This window comes from Cydia amplana, chromosome 19 (genome assembly GCF_948474715.1).
Source record: "Cydia amplana chromosome 19, ilCydAmpl1.1, whole genome shotgun sequence".
NCBI lineage: Eukaryota > Metazoa > Arthropoda > Insecta > Lepidoptera > Tortricidae > Cydia > Cydia amplana.
The window spans coordinates 9,628,951-9,651,230 of NC_086087.1; the positions used below are offsets into that span (position 1 = coordinate 9,628,951).

Below are 22,280 nucleotides of genomic sequence, written 5' to 3' on the forward strand. Positions count from 1 at the left end.
ATAATGTTATCATATCAACACATAGACTGCCAAGAACACGGTAGGTGTGTTCATTTTGTTTTGGAAATGGGTCGCGTGGAACTGAACGTGTTAAGCGAGTAGGTAATATATTCCCATCGACACGAATCGAATCTCACTGTTGTATTAAGGTGACTTTAAAACCTGCTCTTTTATTCAATTGTATAATTTATCGCACACCTGTTGTTTTTTATGCAAAAATAGAACAACAGCGTTTCATTTAAGGACAACCTTGATCTGAAAAGTGTAATTTTTACATTAAATACGATAAATATTAATCGGTTTAGTAATGATTTGACATGATGATTCCAGTAATTGCGTATTAACCTTATCTTCTTTGTTTAGGACTCGGCTGTATTTCTGACGGCGCATCTAAACGGTGATCTTAACCATACGAACGAGGCGGGCCTCACAGCTTTACACGCAGCGTGCGCTAACGGCCTGGCGCGCCTCACGGCCTCGCTGTTAGAACACGGAGCGAGGCCCAACTTGCAGACCTCGTATGGGGAGCAGGAAGATACTGTGTACAGGTTAGTTCACATCGCTTACAATGACAATGATTAATATAAACGGTGGACCCAAGAAAGCTGGTCTTGCGGTACTACATGCTGCTTACGCTAACGGACTTGTGGGCCTCGCGGCCTCGCTGTTACAACACGACTCGAGGCCTTACCTGCAGACCTCGTACGAGGAACAAGATGATACTGTTTACAGGGTAGCTATGTCGGGCTATGTAGGGTGGGTAGCAGGGTACAACGTCGTCATATCAATAAAAACGGTGTATACTATACGCAAAGCGGGCTTGCGGCACTAAATACTGCCTGTACTAAAGAACTCTCGTGTTTCGCCGTCTCACTGCTGGAAGACATCTGGCACGGGGAGTAAAAATATATTGTGTTGTGTAAATATTTTTATATAAACTGTGCGAACGAGCTACAAGCATAAGGTATTACAGCTTATGCTTGTAGCAGGCGTTAATGCCGGCCTCGCGCGTTGCGTCCGCCCCGCTTGGGCACGGTGCGACGCCCAATCTACACACTTTGTACGAGAAAAAAACGGATACGGCTCATACAGCTTTTAAACAAGATAAATGTGAATTAAAGTTTGGTAAGGTTATTTTAGGTGAACCGCACGAAGGTAGCTTTACGTAATTACAGCCATGGGAACAGCGTGAGACTCAATCGGCTAAATAAGCCTACAAAAATCCGTGGGCCGGCGCTGGGACTCTTAATTCGCCCTGTATTTGGCAGCACAGAGATCGAACGTTGACCGGAAAACGACGATACACGTCAACATTGCGTAGGAGGCGCTGCGTCATACATTAAGTGGTAACTAGTGTCCGACCGAAGGTTCGGTTTCGGTTTCGGTTTCGGCCAGTTTCGGCCAAAAAATCATGTTTCGGCTGTAGTTTCGGTTTCGGCCAAAAAACGGCCGAACCTTTCGGCCGGGCCGAAACTTACGAAATGGTACTTCGGACAAAGACCAAAAATTGGGGAATAAGTAGGACAACAATATTAATACCTACATATACTGATTCATGTATATTAGGTACAGACATTAATTGGTTTATTATAAAACACAATTCCACTAATGAGGGCGCCACTGGACGGTTGACGCAGTCTTAAGAGGCTGTCAATACCTATAAGTGAATGAGACTGTCGCATGTTACTGGGCCCTGGGCAAGATAATAATAAGAAAACTAGCCTCACTTTTTACCTCAATTTACCATTGGTTTGTGTTCCACATGTCTTCTACTTCAGCTTAGCCTTCGGAGGCCTCGCTGCGCCATGCTCGGCCTGCGGTCTCGCTTTTGAATACAATGTACATTGGTTGGAGTCTGTGCTCAACTACTTATCCTGAAGCCTTAAGCACGGCTTTGACTTCGCATGAAAGTTCGCCTCAATGGGGCACTTCGGACTTTTTGGCCCAGGTGAAGATCGGTACCCGGCCTTGCGATATTGTTAACAAAAAATTTCGCGCTCGCTGCGCTCGCGTTTTTGGTTGACCCTGTGTCTACATGTTAGCTTGACTGGTGAATGAATAGAGTTAGACCAAGAAAATTCTGCAATGATTTTGATAGCATACGCAGTGCAACTAGTGCAAATGTTATTTATACGTCATAATTTCATAGAAGTTTAAGTTTTGACGTTTAAAATAACACTTGCACTGCGTGTGTTATCAACTTATCAAAATCGTTGCATAATTATCTTGGTCTAACTCTAGTAATTTTCATAAAAAACTGCTTAAGTAACATCAATTTCAAGGACATTGGGTGTTGACAGCCCCATAATATGTGTGTAAAAGCGGTTTTATGACATTTTTTCAACGATTTTAACAAGTCTACAAAAGTTTCGGTTTCGGTTTCGGCCGAAACTAGAGCCAAAGCCGAACATTCGGTTTCGGTTTCGGCAAAAAAACATGTTTCGGTCGGACACTAGTGGTAACATAAATGATTCAGTCCATTACATTTTAATTATATTTAAATAAAAGAAAAGAGTTATTGATTATACAAGAAGATGTAAAGTCTTACAAAAAATCGTGCTTCGAAATTGACTGGTAGCAACAAGCACTTATGAATAGTAACTAGTTATAGTAACATAATATATTATTTTAAGCTAATTATAGGAGCAATTTATTGATGTTATTATTCAATAATAATACTTATTGGATTATTATACAAATCAAATCAAACTCTTCTTACGTTATGCAGCTACTTTGGTAGTCTGGTAATCAAAAGACGGTGTTTGATCATCCAGTTTCCACAAAACATATGGCGCCGTACAACACCATCTACTTCAGACACGATTTTTTTCTTGGACTTTAAATACTACTCTACTACCGTCAATAACTCTATGATACAAGTTATTCACTTACTTTAATATACCGTGTATTTTCAGGCAAACTCCCCTCCACCTAGCCGTGCTAAGCAACCACGAGGCGGCCGTCCTGGCCGTCCTGGAACACAAGAAACTCGTCGAGAAAGGCGACATGCCCGCCACTGATAGAAGCAACGTCAGCTTATTGCCTAATCTTAACTTGAAGAACTCTGAGGGAGACACGCCTGTTAGCCTGGCTCTATCTGAAGGTAATTGTCATCTTCCTCGCGTTGTCCCGGCATTTTTGCCACGGCTCATGGGAGCCTGGGGTCCGCTCGGCAACTAATCCCAGTAATTGGCGTGGGCACTAGTTTTTACGAAAGCGACTGCCATCTGACCTTCCAACCCAGAGGGTAAACTAGGCTCGTATTGGGATTAGTCCGGTTTCCTCACGATGTTTTTCTTCACCGAAAAGCGACTGGCAAATATCAAATGATATTTCGTATATAAGTTCCGAAAAACTCATTGGTACGAGCCGGGGTTCGAACCCGCGACCTCCGGATTGCAAGTCGCACGCTCTTACCGCTAGACCACCAGCGCTTCTGAAGTAATTGTAAAGTGCTATAATAAGCAAACTATGCAATGGAACTAAGAAACTGGAGGAGGCCTTCACCCAGAGAGGGATCCATACAAACAAACAAAACAACTAAGATAAACATAGATAACTAAAAGAAGGAGTATGGAAGAAAAGGCTATAATATATATATAATATAATATATATAATAAGCAAACACAAGATCACCTTCATAGTCATCCTGGAGCACAAGAAATGCATCGAAAGGCGACGAACTCTATGGAAGAAACGTCTGTTAGCCTCGCTTAGAAGCCGCGTTTAGAAGGTAAGTTTTGCAAAGTCTCGTACACATAGACATTCTTGCATTTTGCAAATATTAAATAACTATCTATCAGGTTTTTATTGCAAATTAATTGGTCTGAAACTATAAACTGAGATAGATATCATACACAAAAGAAAATGTGACCAAATCCACCGGTGGCCCAGGCGAGAATCGAACCCGCTTCTTCAGCTTACGCGGCTAAGCCATTTGAGTGTTAAGGCTCCGTTAACGATTTTAGAGCCAAAATGTAAAATTGATAGATTTAGTCGTTGAAATTGTACTCCTTTTGTTACGTAATATCTAAATAACAAGTATTGGTTTCTATTAACACGTCTTCTCATCTTGCCTTTTAATAATAAGGTCCCGAGCGTGCGTCACCGGCAATATATGACGAGAAGGGGCAGTTTTTTAAAAATTCATCAAAAAATTATAGTTATAAATTATAAAAAATTATGTATAAGAACAGTTTCAGGAAATGTTGTAGATTGTTTAACTATCAAAATTACCTTGAAATTAAGTCGATTTTCACGAAAAATGTTCACTTGTTTTGAAGTAATTTCTGGTGAAAATTGATTTCGTCTAACTTTCATTTACTCTTGTTCAATGTCATATAACAAAAATGTAGTCTATGCAAGTTGGAGTACAGGATATGTGTAATACAAAATTACCATTTTTAGTAGTCCAAACTTTACGAAATTTACAAATAAGATCGACTAAATCAGTGCTTTACGCGCGTTTACCTAAACGTCCATCAGAAAAAAATATATTACTAATTTAGTGAGACAGTTTTCAAAAAAATGATCTGTACAAATGCAAGATAAGAAGACGTGCTAATAGATACCAGTACTTGTTATTTCTATTACGTAACAAAAGGTGCACAATTTCATCGACTAAATCTATCAATTTTACATTTTTGCGCCTAAAATCGATACCGGCCTCTTAATTAACTCTCAAATCGGTTATCAAACTATAATGTTATCAAGTAAACTACTGTCTATCCACATTTCCACAGGTCACAAAAATCTAGTGGCGCCCCTGATAGAGTCCGGGGCGGACCCTAACGTGCGCAACGGCAAGGGGTTCACAGTGCTACACCAGGCCATTGTGGAAGAGGACTCCAAAACCGCCATCTATCTGTTAGATCACGGAGCAGATATGGATTCCTTGTAAGTTTTTTTATTAGAATCATTGCCAATTCAAATAGCTGACAGGTCCGTAAACGTTATTGCAACTAGATAAGTTCTACGATGAACAGTTAATTTGATTTCAGTTAGTATAAAATGGAACTCAAGGATTTCATAAAAGGCAAAGATTATTACGTCAAAGGAGTCTTAGAAATGGAAAAGTCTCACTTAAATTAGTAGAGTTGTGCTTGTGTACCGTTGATGACAGAAATAACTAAATATTCGTACACCTGTTACAATTTGATAAGGCCTAGTAATGTTTAGATAAAAGTATCCCTATATGTACAAAAAAAATCTTAAAGATCTAAATATAAAACATCTTCATAGAACGGAAGCCGGCGAAACGCCTCTACAACTCGCCATACACTGTCGCCTCGGACTCGTGGTAGAAGCTCTGTGCGTGAGGGGCGTAGACATGAGTCGCCTCGACGCCAACGGAGTGCCGCCTCTGTGGGCAGCCCTTGATTCTGGACAGGAAGAAGTTGCCAGCGTAAGTTAAATCTTAACAAGTTACCATAAGATTCACTTTCTTATGGCTCGTCATAAGACGTTGCCTCTGGCTTGTGATAGAAGTCTATGACATATATCAAACACTTCTGTATATATGTCATCGCAATTTAAACCTTATGGATTCATAATAAAATTCATAATCTTATTGTTTCTTCTTAGATTCTGGTACGAAATGGCGCTGATGCTGACTGCTGGGGACCAGGGCCTGATGGCTGCTTGCAAACTTTACTACACAAGTAAGAACGATTTTATCTGCATTTTGCTGTATACTGGACAAAGTGAAAACATTCGTTTTAAGTATTTGTCTGTCAAAAATATTGACCAGCCATGTCTTTCCAGAGCTATAGACGAAAACAAGGAAAATCTAGCGACATTCCTGATCCGTTCCGGCTGTGACGTGGAGTCGTCACGCCGCGCGGGCGCTGCGGGGGAAGGCGCTGACGTCGCCAACGAGAAGCAGTCGCCGCTGCATCTGTGCTGCACCTGGGGGCTCACTGATGTTATACAGGTAACAAGTAATCTAGCGACATTCCTGATCCGTTCCGGTTGTGACGTGGAATCCCTAAGTCGTCGTGAATTGTCGTGCACACTCAGTGCCAAAAAGTAGAATTTTATGGCGCTAGCTGGCATACCTTATTACCTTGTACAGTCAGCAGCAGAAGTTGCTAAGCGGGCGAGGTGTTCAAAGTTACCTTGACACGCTCTTATCGTCTTAACAATAAAGTCGCGTCAAGATCATTCTGACACCCGCTTAGCAACTTCTGCTGCTGACTGTACCAATACTGTTGGCGCGTATTATTTTGTCCGTATATTACTCCGATAACTCGCCATACATACACCTTGTGCTGTGCATTATGTTAGCCATACTACATCTCATTTTGTTTATTGACAGACTTTACTAGAACACGGCGCCAACATCAACTCCAAAGACTCCGAAGGCAAGACTCCCCTCCACATCGCGATCGAGAACCAGCACGAGGGCATCATCTCTCTCCTTCTCTCCCAGCCGGGCATAGACTTGTCTGCGAGGGACAACAAGGGCGTGTCGCCTTTCGCTGCCGCGCTTACTGCTAGGAATAATAAGGCTGCGCAAGCTATACTCACGAAGAATCCGTCCGCAGCGGAACAGGTGAGACAACTATGTTGAACACCTTCAAATAGAAAACTCTCGTGGGACTCGTATACATTGAAATATTATATTAGATCCCAAAACAGCGTTTTGAGGCATTCATTCCCAGCAAGCTGGGAATCGTTTTAGTCCTAAATGCGTATAATCCGAGTTTGCGCAAATCCAGAAGGTGATTGGCCTAACGGGTCAGTAATTTATGAAGTCGGATATCGCTTGATATTTTCGATTGGCTCGTTGGATTGCGAAGGCCCTTCGCAATAGATCAAAACATGTTAACCCTCTAAATATTTCAATTTGTTAAACTTATCGAGCGTTCAATAGAACGCTCAACTTCTGTGACTAGCGATGTCACGGCAAAGCTAACAAGTTTTGTGATTAAACGTGTCTTTTTGTTTTGGAATCTAGTTATATTATGTACTAATATTGAAAACGGTCCATAATCGCATAGTACAATCGCCATCAGATGTATCGGAGCTGTCGAGGTGGTCAAAAATATCTGAACAGGCACTTTAACGCCTTGACAATAGAGGCGTGTTAGAGGTGCGATGGATCTGATGGCGACTGTACATATCGTCGCTATACTTACTCAACCTCATATCTGCAACAATCATTATATGGAAATGTCGCTTTTCTTTCATTCGGAATACGGGTGTTTTTGTCATCAAATGAGTGTTGCAGATACGAGGTTGAGTAAGTATAGCGGCGATATTACAGTAACTTATACTGAACAGCTTTATTTATTTTTTATTGTTATTCGAATTAGTTACATAGCACTACAGTATTGCTACCAACCAAGGCACCAGGAAACTACAAAACGTATGAACATGTTATTTGTACAGGTGGACAAGAAAGGGCGGAACTTCCTCCACGTGGCGATACAGAAGTGCGACATGGAGAGCGTGATGTTCCTTCTGTCTGTAGAAGTGGACGTCAACTCGCGCATACAGGTACAGCCACAGAATAAATAATAGTACTAAGTACAGAAGACTCACTCTCTAACAAAACGCGTCTGTTACGATCAGCACAGATATGGCCGCTAGGTGGCGACAGCGCCACGCGCGGCTTATGGCTTTCCCCAACTTTGGGGCGGAACGGATGTACTTTTAGCTACCTGTAGCAAAGCGACGAAATCGCGGAGTGAGACATGCCTGGTACAGCTGCTTGTACAGTCAGCAGCAGAAGTTGCTAAGCGGGCGAGGTGTTCAAAATTACCTTGACTCGCTCGTATTATCTTAAAAATAAAGTCGCGTCAAGATCATTTTGAACACCTCGCCCGCTTAGCAACGTCTGCTGCTGACTGTACTTAGCCGTGCATTTTACAGTCAGTTTGGAAAGTAATTCCAAACGCTTGTTGGGTCTAAAATGGATGTAACACCAAATGTGGAGAAGAATGGGTCCGCTGGAATTTGAAGTTGATTTAAGGGAGGTGTTCATTAGGAATATACGTTTTTAGGGTTCCGTAGCCAAATGGCAAAAAACGGAACCCTTATAGATTCGTCTTGTCTGTCCGTCCGTATGTCACAGCCACTTATCTCCGAAACTATAAGAACTATACTGTTGAAACTTGGTTAGTAGATGTATTCTGTGAACCGCATTAAGATTTTCACACAAAAATAGAAAAAAAACAATAAATTTTTGGGGTTCCCCATACTTCGAACTGAAACTCAAAATTTTTTTTTTCATCAAACCCATACGTGTGGGGTATCTATGGATAGGTCTTCAAAAATGATATTGAGGTTTCTAATATCATTTTTTTCTAAACTGAATAGTTTGCGCGAGAGACACTTCCAAAGTGGTAAAATGTGTGTCCCCCCCCCCCTGTAACTTCTAAAATAAGAAATGAAATGAAATGAAATGAAATGATTTATTAATAACAATAGTTACATGTCATATACCATTTTTGGTATTATACATAATTTATACATACATTTATTGAGTACACGTTCGCAACACTTTGACTTATATTAGAATAGGTAGGTTAAAGAACTCTTCATAACTATAAAATAAGTGAGTCGCGAGCCACATTTTTAATTTATTCTTAAAGCCCGCGGTGGTAGCTGCTTTTCTAATACTGTCGGGCAAGCGATTGTACACGCTAGGTCCCAAAATATGTGTCAATTTCGCTGATTTGGCGAGTCGGTGTGTCTCGACTACCAGCCTATTATTATGTCTGTTACTGCGGAGGCTGTACCTGTCGTTAGTACCTTTACATTTGAACCTGGCAATATTTTCTCGCGTGAACACCGCTATCTGATGTATGAACAGACATGGGAGGGGAAGGATCTTAATATCCCGAAAGAGGTCACGCGCGGGGGCATCCGCTGCCTTGCCGGCCATAGCGCGGACAGCTCTTTTTTGCATGGCGAACACGCGTTTTCAGTCAGCTGCGCGGCCCCACAGTTCCACGCCGTATGTCAGAAGCGAGTGCACTGTGGCAAAGTAGCACTCTCGTACCGCAGGTCTTCCGGCGGTGTGCGTAAGCCTCCGCAGCGCGAAGCACGCACGCCCCAGCTTGTCGCACAGCTCGTCGATATGCGCTTCCCATGTTAAAGCGTTGTCCAACTGAAACCCGAGGAGACGTGTGCAGGTCACCTGCTGTATAGGGGCACCGCCCGCACACACTCTCAGGGGTGAGCTGGCGTGGCCGTTCAGTTTGATCGTCATGAAGGACGTCTTTTCCTTATTAAGTGCCAAACCGTTTGTTCGGAACCACTCGTGCAGCTGATTCATTACGTCATTTAGCGCTCTCTCCAACTCCCGTCCAGATGTCGTGCTCACTACCGCCGTTACGTCGTCGGCATACATAAAAATTTTAGCGCCTTTTATGGTTTTCGGCAAGTCGTTTAGCAGAACACTGAACAGTGTGTTGGAGAGGCACGACCCCTGCGGGACACCCATTAGGTTTTGTAATTCAGAGGACTTGACTTTCCCGCCATCACCGACAACGATTTGGGCTCTCTCGTTCATGAATGACAATAATAGTCGGGAAGCCGGTCCCCGTATGCCATAGTGGGCGAGTTTGTCGGCAACGAGGGCGTGATCTGCCGTGTCGAAAGCGCGGGACAGGTCGCAGCAGATCACCGCCACGCTGTGTCCCGCCTCGCGATCCAGCATAACGCAGCGCACCACGTCTCGCACCAGGTCGGTGGTAGATCGACCCTGGCGGTATGCATATTGACTGTCAGTGAATACATTCCTAGGTGACCAGAAATCAAGTAGTCTTTTATTTAATCCTACTTCGAGACACTTACTTGGGCATGGGACTAAAGATATGGGACGGTAAGATTTAATAGCTGACTTCTGGCCTTTACCTTTATACAGTGGGCTTATCTTGACCTTTTTAAAGCTCTCCGGGTACACACCTACTCTCATGCAGCAGTTAAATAGCTGAGACAAAGCATACGAGATCGCTGGGCTGGCTTGCCTGAGGAGATTGGCGGATAAGCCGTACACGTCAGTACTGTTTTTTGGTGCTATAGATGTTCTAAAGATCTGAACGACTTCGTCTGGTGTGAAAGGTTTAAGCTTTATTGAGCAGTCGGTGGCGGCGCGCTCGTGCGATAAGGTGGTGATGGAGATGGCGCGGTCGGCGGAGGGCGCGCCACACACGGTGGCGGCCGTCACGAACTCACGGTTGAGCGCGTCCACCGCGAGCTGTTTCGTGGCGTAAGAGAATGATAAAACTAAAAAAAATATATGATGTACTTTACCATGTAAACTTCCACCGAAAATTGGTTTGAACGAGATCTAGTAAGTAGTTTTTTTTATACGTCATAAATCGCCTAAATACGGAACCCTTCATGTGCGAGTCCGACTCGCACTTGGCCGCTTTTTTAACAAGCGTTTGTACCGGGCCTATTGTACAATGAAGACTATTTCAAAATACTTTTACATACAAAATCGTTTTAGCTTGTATTTTATTATGCAATATGTGATGCAATAGGCCCCTGTCTTAGTGTACATATTTTAGAATGCTTACATTTAGCACCTCCGCGTTTCTGACGATCTGACTTGCTTTGTTATTTGAGTGAATTAAAAATATACTCTATTAAGCGGTGCATAGAGTGCATATTCGCAAGACAGAATAGCAGTACGCTGACGCCATTTTACATTAGTCCCTTTTTGCTTCTTTCGACGTCACGTATGTCTGATTTGCCTAGTAATTAGATCCAAACCAATGTATACTCTATTGAGCGGCACATAAAGTGCATATTCGCAACACACAGGACAGCAGCACGCTAGCGCCGCCCTTGCACCTGGCGGCCGCGGTCGGCAACGAGGTGCTGCTTCGGAGTCTTCTACTCGCGGGCGCGAGGCCCAACGATCGGGATGCTCAGAAGTAAGTCATTTTTATGATGCAAAACTTTGGGAATTAGGTATCCACAAGAGCACTAGGTAGCGAAGTGTCGCGTCCGAAACGGAACCATAATAAGGTTTTTGACTGTATTAAAAAAAAATATTACACCATGCATGAAATAAAGCACCAAAAGATTAATAGAGAGACGTAGACAGCAGTTATTTGTAGACACTATTTCTATTTTAAAACCCGTATAAAACTATAAAGAGTAGGTAATTTGATTGTGACGTCACATGCTAGAGTTTCATATAAATTTCATAGTAGCAAAACCGTTTTGACAGTTCGAAAAAAGAAGCTGATTCGATTAGTAGTCAAATACCCTATTGGAACGCCAGTAGTTAAGCTTTGGATTCCTCCGAAAACGGTGCCGTCATATTACGGCCGTAATATAGCGGTGAATGACGTCACTAGAACGATGTCTATGTAAACAAGATGGCGCGGTTTCCTAGACGGCGTTGATTGTCAACGTAAAGCTTTGGATTCCTCCGAAAACGGTGCCGTAATATGACGGCCGCTATATAGCGTTGAATGACGTCACTAGAACGTTGTCTATGTAAACAAGATGGCGCGGTTTCCTAGACGGCGTTACGTTACGTTGATTGTCAACGTAAAGCATTGGTTTCCTCCGAAAGCGGTGCCGTCATATAGCGGCCGTCTCCATACAAATACTACGACATCCATATTTAGTCGTATTATTTAGTATGGAGACGGCCGCTATATGACGGCACCGCTATCCTAGGAAAACCGATCTTAACGTAAGATGACGGCCGTCATGACGGTGTCGATAGTTTCGTGAACGTTTTATTAGATAGCGGTGACGCCATTTTGAATAAATGACACGAGATTTGAATAAATGATTCCGTACTACGATTATTTTCCTCTTCTGATGATATTTCATCCTCCAAGTAAATTATAGATGATCAAGCAAATCTTGTCAGTAGGAAAAGGCGCGAAATTCAAATGTTCTATGGGACGTTATCCCTTCGCGCCTACATTTTTCAAATTTGCCGCTTTGACTTTGGTGGCTGACGGTGTGTTATGACGCCGTGGTACTTTCCACATGTCGTCACCCTAAAGACGGCCGTCTTTTTCTGCCGCTATATGACGGCACCGTTTTTGGAGGAAACCAAAGCTTTACACATGGCAAGACAAACGGTGAATAACAAACAACATTCTATAGACCTAAGGACTCGGGATCCGCGGTTCAAGGTCACCTACCTGGTTCGTTTCCTATTGCTTGTATAGTGAATGTTTGTAACCAATGTAAACGTTAAATTCTGGCAGACGCACCGCCCTGCACTTGGCCGCCGGCGCCGGGCACGCCAGCATCGTGTCGGCGCTGCTGAGCGGCGGCGCGGAGTGCGGCGCGGCGGACGCGGCCGGCGACAACGCGCTGCACGTGTGCGCGCGCGAGGGACACGCCGCCGCCGCGCGCGCGCTGCTCGCCGACTCCGACGTCGACGCCGCCGCCGTCAACCTCAAGGGTGAGTGCCACCGCCGGCACACTACAAGAACAGTAGTCAATCTTGGGTTATTCCCACTAGTTACCACCAAGTTCTTACCAGTGGTAACTACTGGGAATTTTTTTCCCACCTTTTACCACTGGTAACTACTGGGAAAAATAATTCCCAGTAGTTACCACCAACTCGGTCTGGTGGTAACTAGTGGGAATTTTTATTCCCAGTAGTTACCACCAAAATTTTGTTAGGGTTAAATACTAATAAAAACAGTACAAAAAAATTAAAAATAAATATAGAGTGATTTAATAAATCATTATTAAGTCGATTAGTGTTTTAGTAAACTGCCTTAAAAGTGACGAAAAAATATTGAAACAGTTTAACCGGTACTAGTACAAAAACTATAATATATATGCAAGGATAAATTTAATAATCCATTTAGATTATTTTTAAGTGATTTTATTCGGTAATTCAAAATCACTCTATATTTATACTATACTATTTTATACAAAATTTTTAGTGGTAACTACTGGGAATAAAAATTCCCAGTAGTTACCACCAACTCGGTTTGGTGGTAACTACTGGGAATTTTTCCCAGTAGTAAAAGGTGGGAAAAAAATTCCCAGTAGTTACCACTGGTAACAACTTGGTGGTAACTAGTGGGAATAACCCTGAATCTTCATAGAAATGTGCCGCTGCCGGCTTGAATGTGTGCGTGCGTGCTGGGCGCCGTGTACGCACGCGCTGCCACGCACACATTAGCATAATATACGGGGGAATACGGTGGCGGCAGTGTGGGCCCTACCGCGACTGTGATCGCGCGCATTCGAGCACGCTCGCATTTGCCTGCTCTTACCGGCCTTAATTTATACCTCATTTTAGAATTGATAGAACATTTCATTATATTATATAAATAGAAACCTAGTGCTACTCATAATACGCAAATAATATTTAACTAAAAATAAAAGTGACAACCCTAAGCACCAAAGCAAAAGTAAGTATAGTACATTACTGCAGACGCCGGGAAAGAAGGGCTTGCCGGGTGAGTAGGTATAGCCGGCCGACCGTAGGGAGGCCGGATAGTGATACGAAGCCGGCAAGACCTTTTCACGGCTAGGCATGTATAGTGCTTTTCTCAAACATGCAATGAAATAAAAAAAAATACGCCACTCAAAAAAACAAATTTATAATCTTTATAATAAAAATCCAACTTCACAACAAAAGTTTTTTAATTTTCCTTCCAATCCCGCCATAATTGTTTTTTTTTTTTACGGAAGTCGTCCGTATTTCGCGTGTGTAGTGTTCGAATAGACCTTATTAGGGCCATTATACACAATCTGATATTAAGAATCTCAATTTCTATAAATAAAATAAATGCAGAGGATTTTAAATATTGTCTATGGTCTCTGGTGACTTACGTATAGACAAAATTTTAAATTTATTCATCAACACATTGAATCATACAGATTCGTATTCTTAATATCAGTACGTTCGTGTATAACAGGCGTTAACACGGATATTTTGGTCCGATAACCATTCATTCACTAAAAATAAAAAAAATAAAAATATAATTCGGCTGTTTAGCCTGTTCATGGACACAGACCCCATGTTTACATTATAATTTAAAAAAACATTACTTCCCGGCCTAGGCCTTCAATTTCGTATGAAATTCCTTTACAGTTCTCTGGAGTTGCTCCGCCCTAAACGTGATACTTCGAAGCCTGATATAACGCCCGGAGCGACGACATTTCATTGCATGTTTGAGAAAAATAACTTGTCGAGCGGCCTTAGATTCACTACTGTTCTTAGTGTAATCATAAAGTAAGTATAGTATAGAGTAATCGGCCCATACAAGCCTCGCTTAGTTCCACAAAAATCCAAGAGATGTCACTCAGAGCACCATTGGGCCTAAATATATATTTGTGTTATTTCAAATCTTGCCAATTTTTAAATTAACATGTATAGTTCTAATTTATTTAGCATATTACAACAAAAACCTTTTAAAACATCCATTTACACATAGTAAATCGACGCAGAAAAAAATAAATAAATAATGGCATGAACTATTCTAAGCGCCATCTATCGCATTACTAGACAGTTAGTTTCTTGCCGTTGTAACACACTAAATAGCTCGATTGTTTGAGAAAGACTATCAATAGATGTCACTGTAGTAAATCCTCATACTTTATGATCATATCACAGACAACATATCAACATTATTAAGTAATAAATAATATAATTTTTCTCAAAAATGGACGGCAAAGTCGACGTTGCCGGTTAAAAAATAGGTCGCGAAGTGTGTAGTTTATGGTCATTCTAAAAATTAAAAAGTTAAAAACATTGCTGTCTCGATTTCGGGACTGCAATGTTGCATACAAATTCCATTATTAAACGAGTTCCAAACTTTTTAAAACTTTAAATGGCCATATCAAATGAAGGCATAGGTCCATTAAACAGCCGAACAGATGATCAGCACTTATTATTAATATAATGTTGGTACCGCGACTATTTAGGTGTCTCAAATACGTTGGCGTATTTTCAGCAGAAAAATACACTTCTATTTTTTTTTAAGGCGGCAAGCAAATCTTTTTAATGGTTTTACTTTTCTCTGTGAAAATTAGAACGTTGCTTCTGTAAAATATCTCTTGCACCATTTTTGAGAAAAGCACTATATATGACTCGGCTGGAAGGCTACTTGCTGGCTTCGGATTCAATTAAACGGACTCCCAAGGTCGTCCGTTTAAAACGAATCCTCAGCTTGCAAGTAGCTACTTCCGAACCTCGACAATAATGTACTATTGTTCTTAGAAACGTGATAATAATTAAAATATATTAAACCTACATGGTATCATCAGCCACACTGTTAAGTGTTAACTGTACCGATGTACAGTTAGGAGTGTTGCTGTTTGTATATTAATTTACTTAACCTTACGCATTACAAAATTGTCCTCATATAGCTATACATATATTTTAGGACAGTCTTACACTAATCGACCTACTTGGTAACAAAACATTGTAAATTCTTGAGTAGTTTGAATAGCAGGGCAGGTGACAAAAACTTGCTCAAAAGCATAGAAGGTAGCATCCTATAGAAGTGGTGTACGCGTGCCTCCGTGAGGGACAAAACATGTAAATTCGACCAATCATAGCGTCGCATTGCGCCGCTATGATTGGTCGAATTTATTTGTTATGGTGGGCAACAAATGAATTCGACCAATCACGGTGGTCAATTTACGGTGGGGAATAAAACAAGATGTGAGACTGTGACAAGGACAAACAATAATAGCGCTTTCGCTGCTACTCCTACTGAAAGATACATAAGACTATCCCGTTCTGTCAGTTATCCCCTGCTTCTATTCATGCTCAAAAGAGAAGAGACATCCGACATTTAAAAAAATATCCCTATATGTATGAGAGCAATAATACAATGTGTAAATGTAAATACATACATATCTTATATTTTATGATCATATCAAAGCTGGAAGTCCTAGGTTCGGATCCCCCTAAAAGTGTATTAATATGGTGTCCCATGGTGGTGGCCCATTTGTCCCCGCCGCCATACAAGAGGTGTGGACAGATGGGAATAGATATAGACCATTAATATATACACACACAATTAAAAAACAAATAAATGTCCTATGAGGATTTGAACCCAGGACCTCCTACTTCATAGCACATAGCAGAGCAGGGTCACTGTCACTACTGACTAGCTAGGAGGCCGTAGAAATAATATACAATTTATATATATTTAAATTAAGTACAGTCAGCGTCGTATAGTAGGTCGCATCCAAAGTATTCAAATAGTTCAGTACGCCATACAAATAATATGGCGTACCGAACTATTTGAATACTTTGGATGCTACCTACTATATGACGCTGACTGTACTTATATAACAATTAACAAATCAGACTGGCAGCCACAGTTTAATGGCTAATCTAGGATTAAAACTTTTTAGTGGCTTGCCATTATGTTCAAAACATTTAGCTTCATACCACATCAAATATTTAAGTTTACCGCCATTGCCCGCCAGCATTGAACAAATTGGTTGTTAGTGGGTAGACAAAATAAAGTCACTATCATGTTAAACATTGAATTTATTAATTGTATTTTATTATTTTTAAGAGAATCTTCATAGCATGTGTCTGTCCGTTGAAACAGGAATCAATCTCAACCATCTTCCACTCAAAATATTTTACTTGTGGTACAGTCGCCATCAGATATATCGGAGCGGCCAAGGCGCTCACAAATATCTGAACACGCCTCTATTGTCAGGGCGTTAGAGTGCGTGTTCAGATATTGTGAACACCTTGGCCGTTCCGATATATCTGATGGCGACTGTACAGAGATGCATTGACTATTTCATCTTCACTCTCTTGTTGCATACATTGTAACTTCTAGTGGCTAGAGGCTGGGTCCTGAAATCAGAAACATATTTTTTATATATAAAATGTAATAATATCACAATAAAGTTTAATACACATTGCCTTCACATTGGAGTCTGTTTGCAAATACTAACCATTGTATAGATTTAGACCAAGAAAAGTATGCAGCGATATTGATCGCCTGCGCAGTACATGTGTTATTTTAAATGTCAAACATCTTTGAAATTATGACGTACCTTTCTTCTTTCTTGCTCTAACTCTAAATACTTTGGAATCTTTTGCTTGCTCGGGTATCAATATTAGCATGGGGGGTTAAAATAAAACTTGACAATAGTTATTAGTGGGCAAGGGGGCAAAGCAGTTGTTTAACCGCTCATGCTAATGTTGATTCCAGGGCAAGCAGAAGATTTGAACTATGAGCGTAGCGAGTGGTTCGAGAAGTGGAATCTTGAGCGTTGTGAGAATTCAAGGCACGAGGGTTAAACAAACATTGCCACCTAATGAAACACAGAATTTATCACCATGCCAATGCAGGGAAAATACCAACTATAAAATACCAAAAAAATCAAATCCACATGAACATTATAAAGAATTTATAATTCAAAATCATCATTTAAAAGTAAATTCTACCAGCTAACATAAGGAAACTCAAAATTTAGATCTGATTACTTTGCCCCACATGTGGGATAAATCATAAATGCAATTTTCTCATTAGTATTTGAACAATCAAGGGGGCCTTTACCAGTTGGTGTGGTGATAAATTATTTAATTAACCTTTGTATTCAAAACAAACTTACCTGAAGTGTTAATTTTTTATCAATTTTATCATTTATTGGCAAACAGTAGACACTGTCAGATTAATATGTAGGTTTTACCATTAGTAGTGTTCCGTTACTACATCGGCAATTCACGTCATCATCACAGGTCTTTTCGTCTATTGCAGACGATTTATGCATTGCTGTTTAGACAACGGGTTTGGTGATTGTGGAGGCCGATGCGTGAGCGGCACGACCTCCCACATTTTGGGCACATGTCACGCTTAGCACAGTCTTTAAAGCGCCACATCGGTCTTCCAACTTTCCTTTTAGCATACCTACGCAACTGCACCAAGCAAGACACGTCTAGGTATTCTATTCACGTACTTGTACTATAGTTCAAATGAAGCTATAATATGAAATTAATAAGTTTGTATAAACAGAAAGCAAAGCAAAGGCAACCAACAAACGCGGTGCCGCTTTGTGGCGACTTGACTATTTGACAGTTTATTTTTAGTGTTGCCGTTGAAAGTTCTTTCTTGTCCCTAAATAGAGCTTTTATGATTTATTATTATACAATATTATTAGTTCAAATAAAATATGATATTCCAAAAGACTACAAATAATATTATATAGTACTTAAATTCCAAAATAATGATAATTATGCCTCAGTGTCCATTTCTGAGGGCCTACCGCGAACCACGTTCGACGTGTTGCCTCTCTGTCGCACTTGTAAATTCGTACGTAAGTGTGACAGGGAGGCAACACGTCGAACGTGGTTCGCGGTAGGCCCTCAGCTTTTTTAAGGAACAGGCGTATAACATTACCCTGAAGTAGGGGACTAATTTTAAAATAGCAATAATCATTACTTGATGCCGTTTTTGACGTTTCTGTGCACGCTGTTGTCTGTCTATACTTATAGGTCACATAATTAGTGATACAAACACCTGCCTGGTCAATATACGCAAAATTAGATATATTTATTCTAATTATAACAGAAAAAGTTTATTAAAACAAACATTAAATGCTTTTGTATAATAATTTCAGGTTTGATAGGTACGGGTTTTGCCATGGGAGAAGTTGAAAAGGAACGTTATGAAAACATATCTTTGTATGTATAGGTACTAAGATGGTACAAATCATGTACAAATCTGTTGCTTAAAAATAAAAGCACGACGCGACGTTGCCAAACTGCTATGAGTTACTGCGAAGCGAGTCCAGTTTAACTCGACAACGTCGCATCGTATTGTTACAATAGGGTATTTTCGTACTAGTCAAATCAGTTACTTTTTTATAGTTATTGCAATGCAACTTGTATCGTAAATTTTTAGAAGGCACGATAAGAGTGAATTGAGCATGAATTGAGGTATTTTATCTCATTAGGATCGAAAGAGCTCGTGAATTTGAGTACAAATAACACAAAAGTGGCAAAAAAGATCACAATATAAAAAATGGCAAAAAATAGTAGTTTTCGATATAAGTGCGAGAAGTATGTCATTTTGCACGAGTACCGAGCTTTCGATTTTTCCGGAAATATACTGAGGGGCTACCGCCAAAACCGAAATTCGCAAATTGCGGGGATCTTTCTCTTTTACTCCAATGCAGGCGTAATTAGAGTGACAGAGAAAAATGCCCGCAATTTGCAAAATTCGATTTTCGCGGTTATAGCCCTGTCACTTACAACGGATGCCTTTGCTTTGATATCTGGTGGCGTTAAATTAACTCCAAAATCGTCTGAATCACTCATTTTTATTTAATAACTTATGCTTTCTTGGCAATTACTTACAAACATAAATCACTTTAAATGTTGAATAAAAAAGGCGGGAAGGGAATAAAAAAAGTTTTACTTTTAATTGCCATTTTTTTCAATGTGGATTCTGTTGTCACTGTTGTCAGCATTATGCCAATTGAAGAGAAATTGTATTATTAAAATTAATAAAATTAATTTTCAGAACATATAATTATACATGGTCAACCAGATCTTGACAGTAGAAAAAGGCGGCAAATTTGAAAAATGTAGGCGCGAAAGGATATCGTCCCATAGAAAATTTGAATTTCGCGCCTTTATTTTACTGACAAGATTTGGTTGACCAGCTATATGTAAAAAAACATGAATCTTTTGTTATTTCATTATATTGATATATATCTAATTAATTACATTTATATTAAGTGTATAAAGTGTATTGTACGAACGTCAGCTTCATTCTGTCGCGCGTTGTTCAAGTAATACTATTGGGTCTCGAATAATACTCCTTTATGCCCAATCGCGCGTTGTTCAGGTGGGTCATTTATAAGCGGGTCTCGCATAATACTCATTTATTTAAAATGTATCAATCAGATTACTTTTTAGCACTAGTGTAAAAAAATCAAACTTTACGCACGATTTGCAGCTACAAAAACTAAACTTTTTGAGCAATTGGATTAAAAAAATATAAAGAAACGCTCAAGTACCAGTGGCATGGTGGCATATAGACGGACTTACGCCAGTAGTAATGTCTAATCCTTTTGCCATGCACCAATGGTAGCATGCGCAAAATTATTATGACAGGTATTTATTTTCAGCCGGTTTAAATAGTTTCGGCAAGACTTATGTAGCATTCTTATAATATATAAATATTATCATCACCACAGTATCGTTTTCCGAAATTACTTTATGGTTATACCGTTTGGCTACGCTATTTCTCTGTACCCTGCCTCTCCCTTCCCTCCCTGTACTCCTTAAGTGCCCGAACTCTTTACTCATACTGAAAGATACATAAGACTATCCTGTTCGGTCATTTCCTTCCACCCCTCATGCTTGATCCAGTTTTAAACTAGATTCATGATTTATTCAATACGCTATAAAGCGACATCTGTTGATTACTTCTAATCGTTGGCAACGACATATGTCTACTAACTTTCAATGAAGACGTATAGATGTCGTTAGGAATTCTATGATTTGGATGTGACACAGCGCCATCTTGTATCCATGATAGGCAACAGTGCTTTTTCAGTGACGCCATCTGGTAATGGTGCGCTTTTAGGCGGTCACATTTGAATGTATGGGATAGCAGCGTCTGTATATATGTAGTCTGTGGTGTAATATGCCGCTGGTACCAGCTAGCACGAGACACGACAACGTGACGGAAGTAGTCACCGGTCGGGAGTTGGTCACTGGCCTGGCCAAACCAACTTCCGGGCACGGTTGTCCAGTACCCGACGTCTTCAAACTACCCAATAGGGAGTATTACTGTTTTGCCGCCAGAGTGCAGCGCTAGTGACTTAAGTATACCATAGAGTAACTTATACATACTGTACCTTAAACTGTTTTTGACAAGTTTTCATGGGCAATCAAATATGACATTGATACATCAAGGCGGTTTGTTTACAAAGGGCCTACCGGGAAACGCGAAATCGAAACTCGGCTATCTGCTTCTTTATCGCTCGAATACGCAAGAGTGATAGAGAGGTTAAATAACAAAATGTCGACTCTCTCGTTTGCGGTAGACCCTTAGATTGTGACTTGTTGTGGGAGTGGCGCCCCCTACGCAGACTTTCGCGTTCCCTATTTTCAGACGAGTTTAACACCGTTAGAAATACCTCCTACTCTAACATGTAGGTATATTTATTTTATTAATAATCTTGTATTGCAGGTCGCAACCCCATGCACGAGCTGGCCTGGTGCAAGAAGGACAACGCCGCAGCGATCTGCGAAATATTCATTGAGCTGATGCCAGACTACCCCATCAACAGAACTGATTTGCAGGTATGCCATGTTAAATTGAGATCTAATGCCATTAGAATAAGGTTCATTTCAATTTTATTAATTTTATTTTTTTAACTGACAGGGCAATACTCCGCTTCTGTTAGCGTATATGAACGGGCAAGCGGCCATGTGCAGGGTGTTGGTCCGCGCGGGCGCGTGTCTGGCTCAGGAGAATAAGGATGGCGTTTCCATATTTAATTATCAGGTCAGTCAAATCATAATTTATATGCTGACTTTTTGTTGTGTATGTGTGTGACTTTTAACTCTGGTGCCGATACCTATTTCCCTTCAGGTGGCATACATCATATTAAAGTTGATATTTTTCCTTTCATTCAATTTTAATTAACATGACAAATTAACATATCCCAAAGCGGGGATTTGCTATTCGAAGGTATATCCAAGATTCTTGTCTGGAGATCTGGATATTCACCGTTTCAACTAGATAACATTTTAAAAATTTGATCTAGTTTTCACTTGCAAGTCTTATATTGTTGAGCATTAAATTTTCCGGTCGGTGCTACATCTATTGTCAAGTAGCAGTACTGATAGTTCCGCTACTCGATGCTAGATGTCGACTATGAAAATAATGGTCTTTTTGGCACCAAAACTGATGTATGGAGTGAGCACTCTTGTCTTATTATATTTCTCTATGCTACAACCCAACATACGATAGGAGTGGCATTCATAGGGTTAAGAGGCAACAGGAGTGGTCATTTCTCCATACAAACGTACTCGACTGTTTCCTCCGTGGGTTTTTAAGCTAGAGCAATGATTTTTTAAACACAAATTTATATTGTCTATATCTGTGTCGGACCGTTTTGCTTTTTTTATATTTTTGTTTTTTTTAAGGCGCTAGAGCCCTTCAAAAATGGCCTAATTGACTATGCCGCAATGAGAGGCGTGGTATTCAGAACTGATATCAATTAGCCAAAAAAGCAAAACGGTCCGACACAGATAATTTCATAATCATTTAGATTTCCAAATTCGGTTACGATCGGTTAAGTTTTGGAGGAGGAAACCTTCGAGTACG

At 40.6% G+C, this 22,280-nt stretch overlaps 1 protein-coding gene across 1 annotated transcript in view; it reads left to right on the forward strand.

Moving 5' to 3' along the window:
- Positions 1-22,280, forward strand: part of LOC134656981 (rabankyrin-5) — a 97,759-nt gene that overhangs the window by 74,042 nt on the left and 1,437 nt on the right. The window contains exons 8-19 of the mRNA XM_063512546.1: positions 364-548; positions 2,916-3,103; positions 4,743-4,896; positions 5,242-5,404; positions 5,584-5,660; positions 5,764-5,932; positions 6,317-6,553; positions 7,393-7,500; positions 10,780-10,892; positions 12,195-12,394; positions 21,138-21,250; positions 21,333-21,455. Of these exons, the coding sequence (XP_063368616.1) occupies positions 364-548; positions 2,916-3,103; positions 4,743-4,896; positions 5,242-5,404; positions 5,584-5,660; positions 5,764-5,932; positions 6,317-6,553; positions 7,393-7,500; positions 10,780-10,892; positions 12,195-12,394; positions 21,138-21,250; positions 21,333-21,455 (1,830 nt within the window). The remainder of the gene's footprint in view (positions 1-363; positions 549-2,915; positions 3,104-4,742; positions 4,897-5,241; positions 5,405-5,583; positions 5,661-5,763; positions 5,933-6,316; positions 6,554-7,392; positions 7,501-10,779; positions 10,893-12,194; positions 12,395-21,137; positions 21,251-21,332; positions 21,456-22,280) is intronic.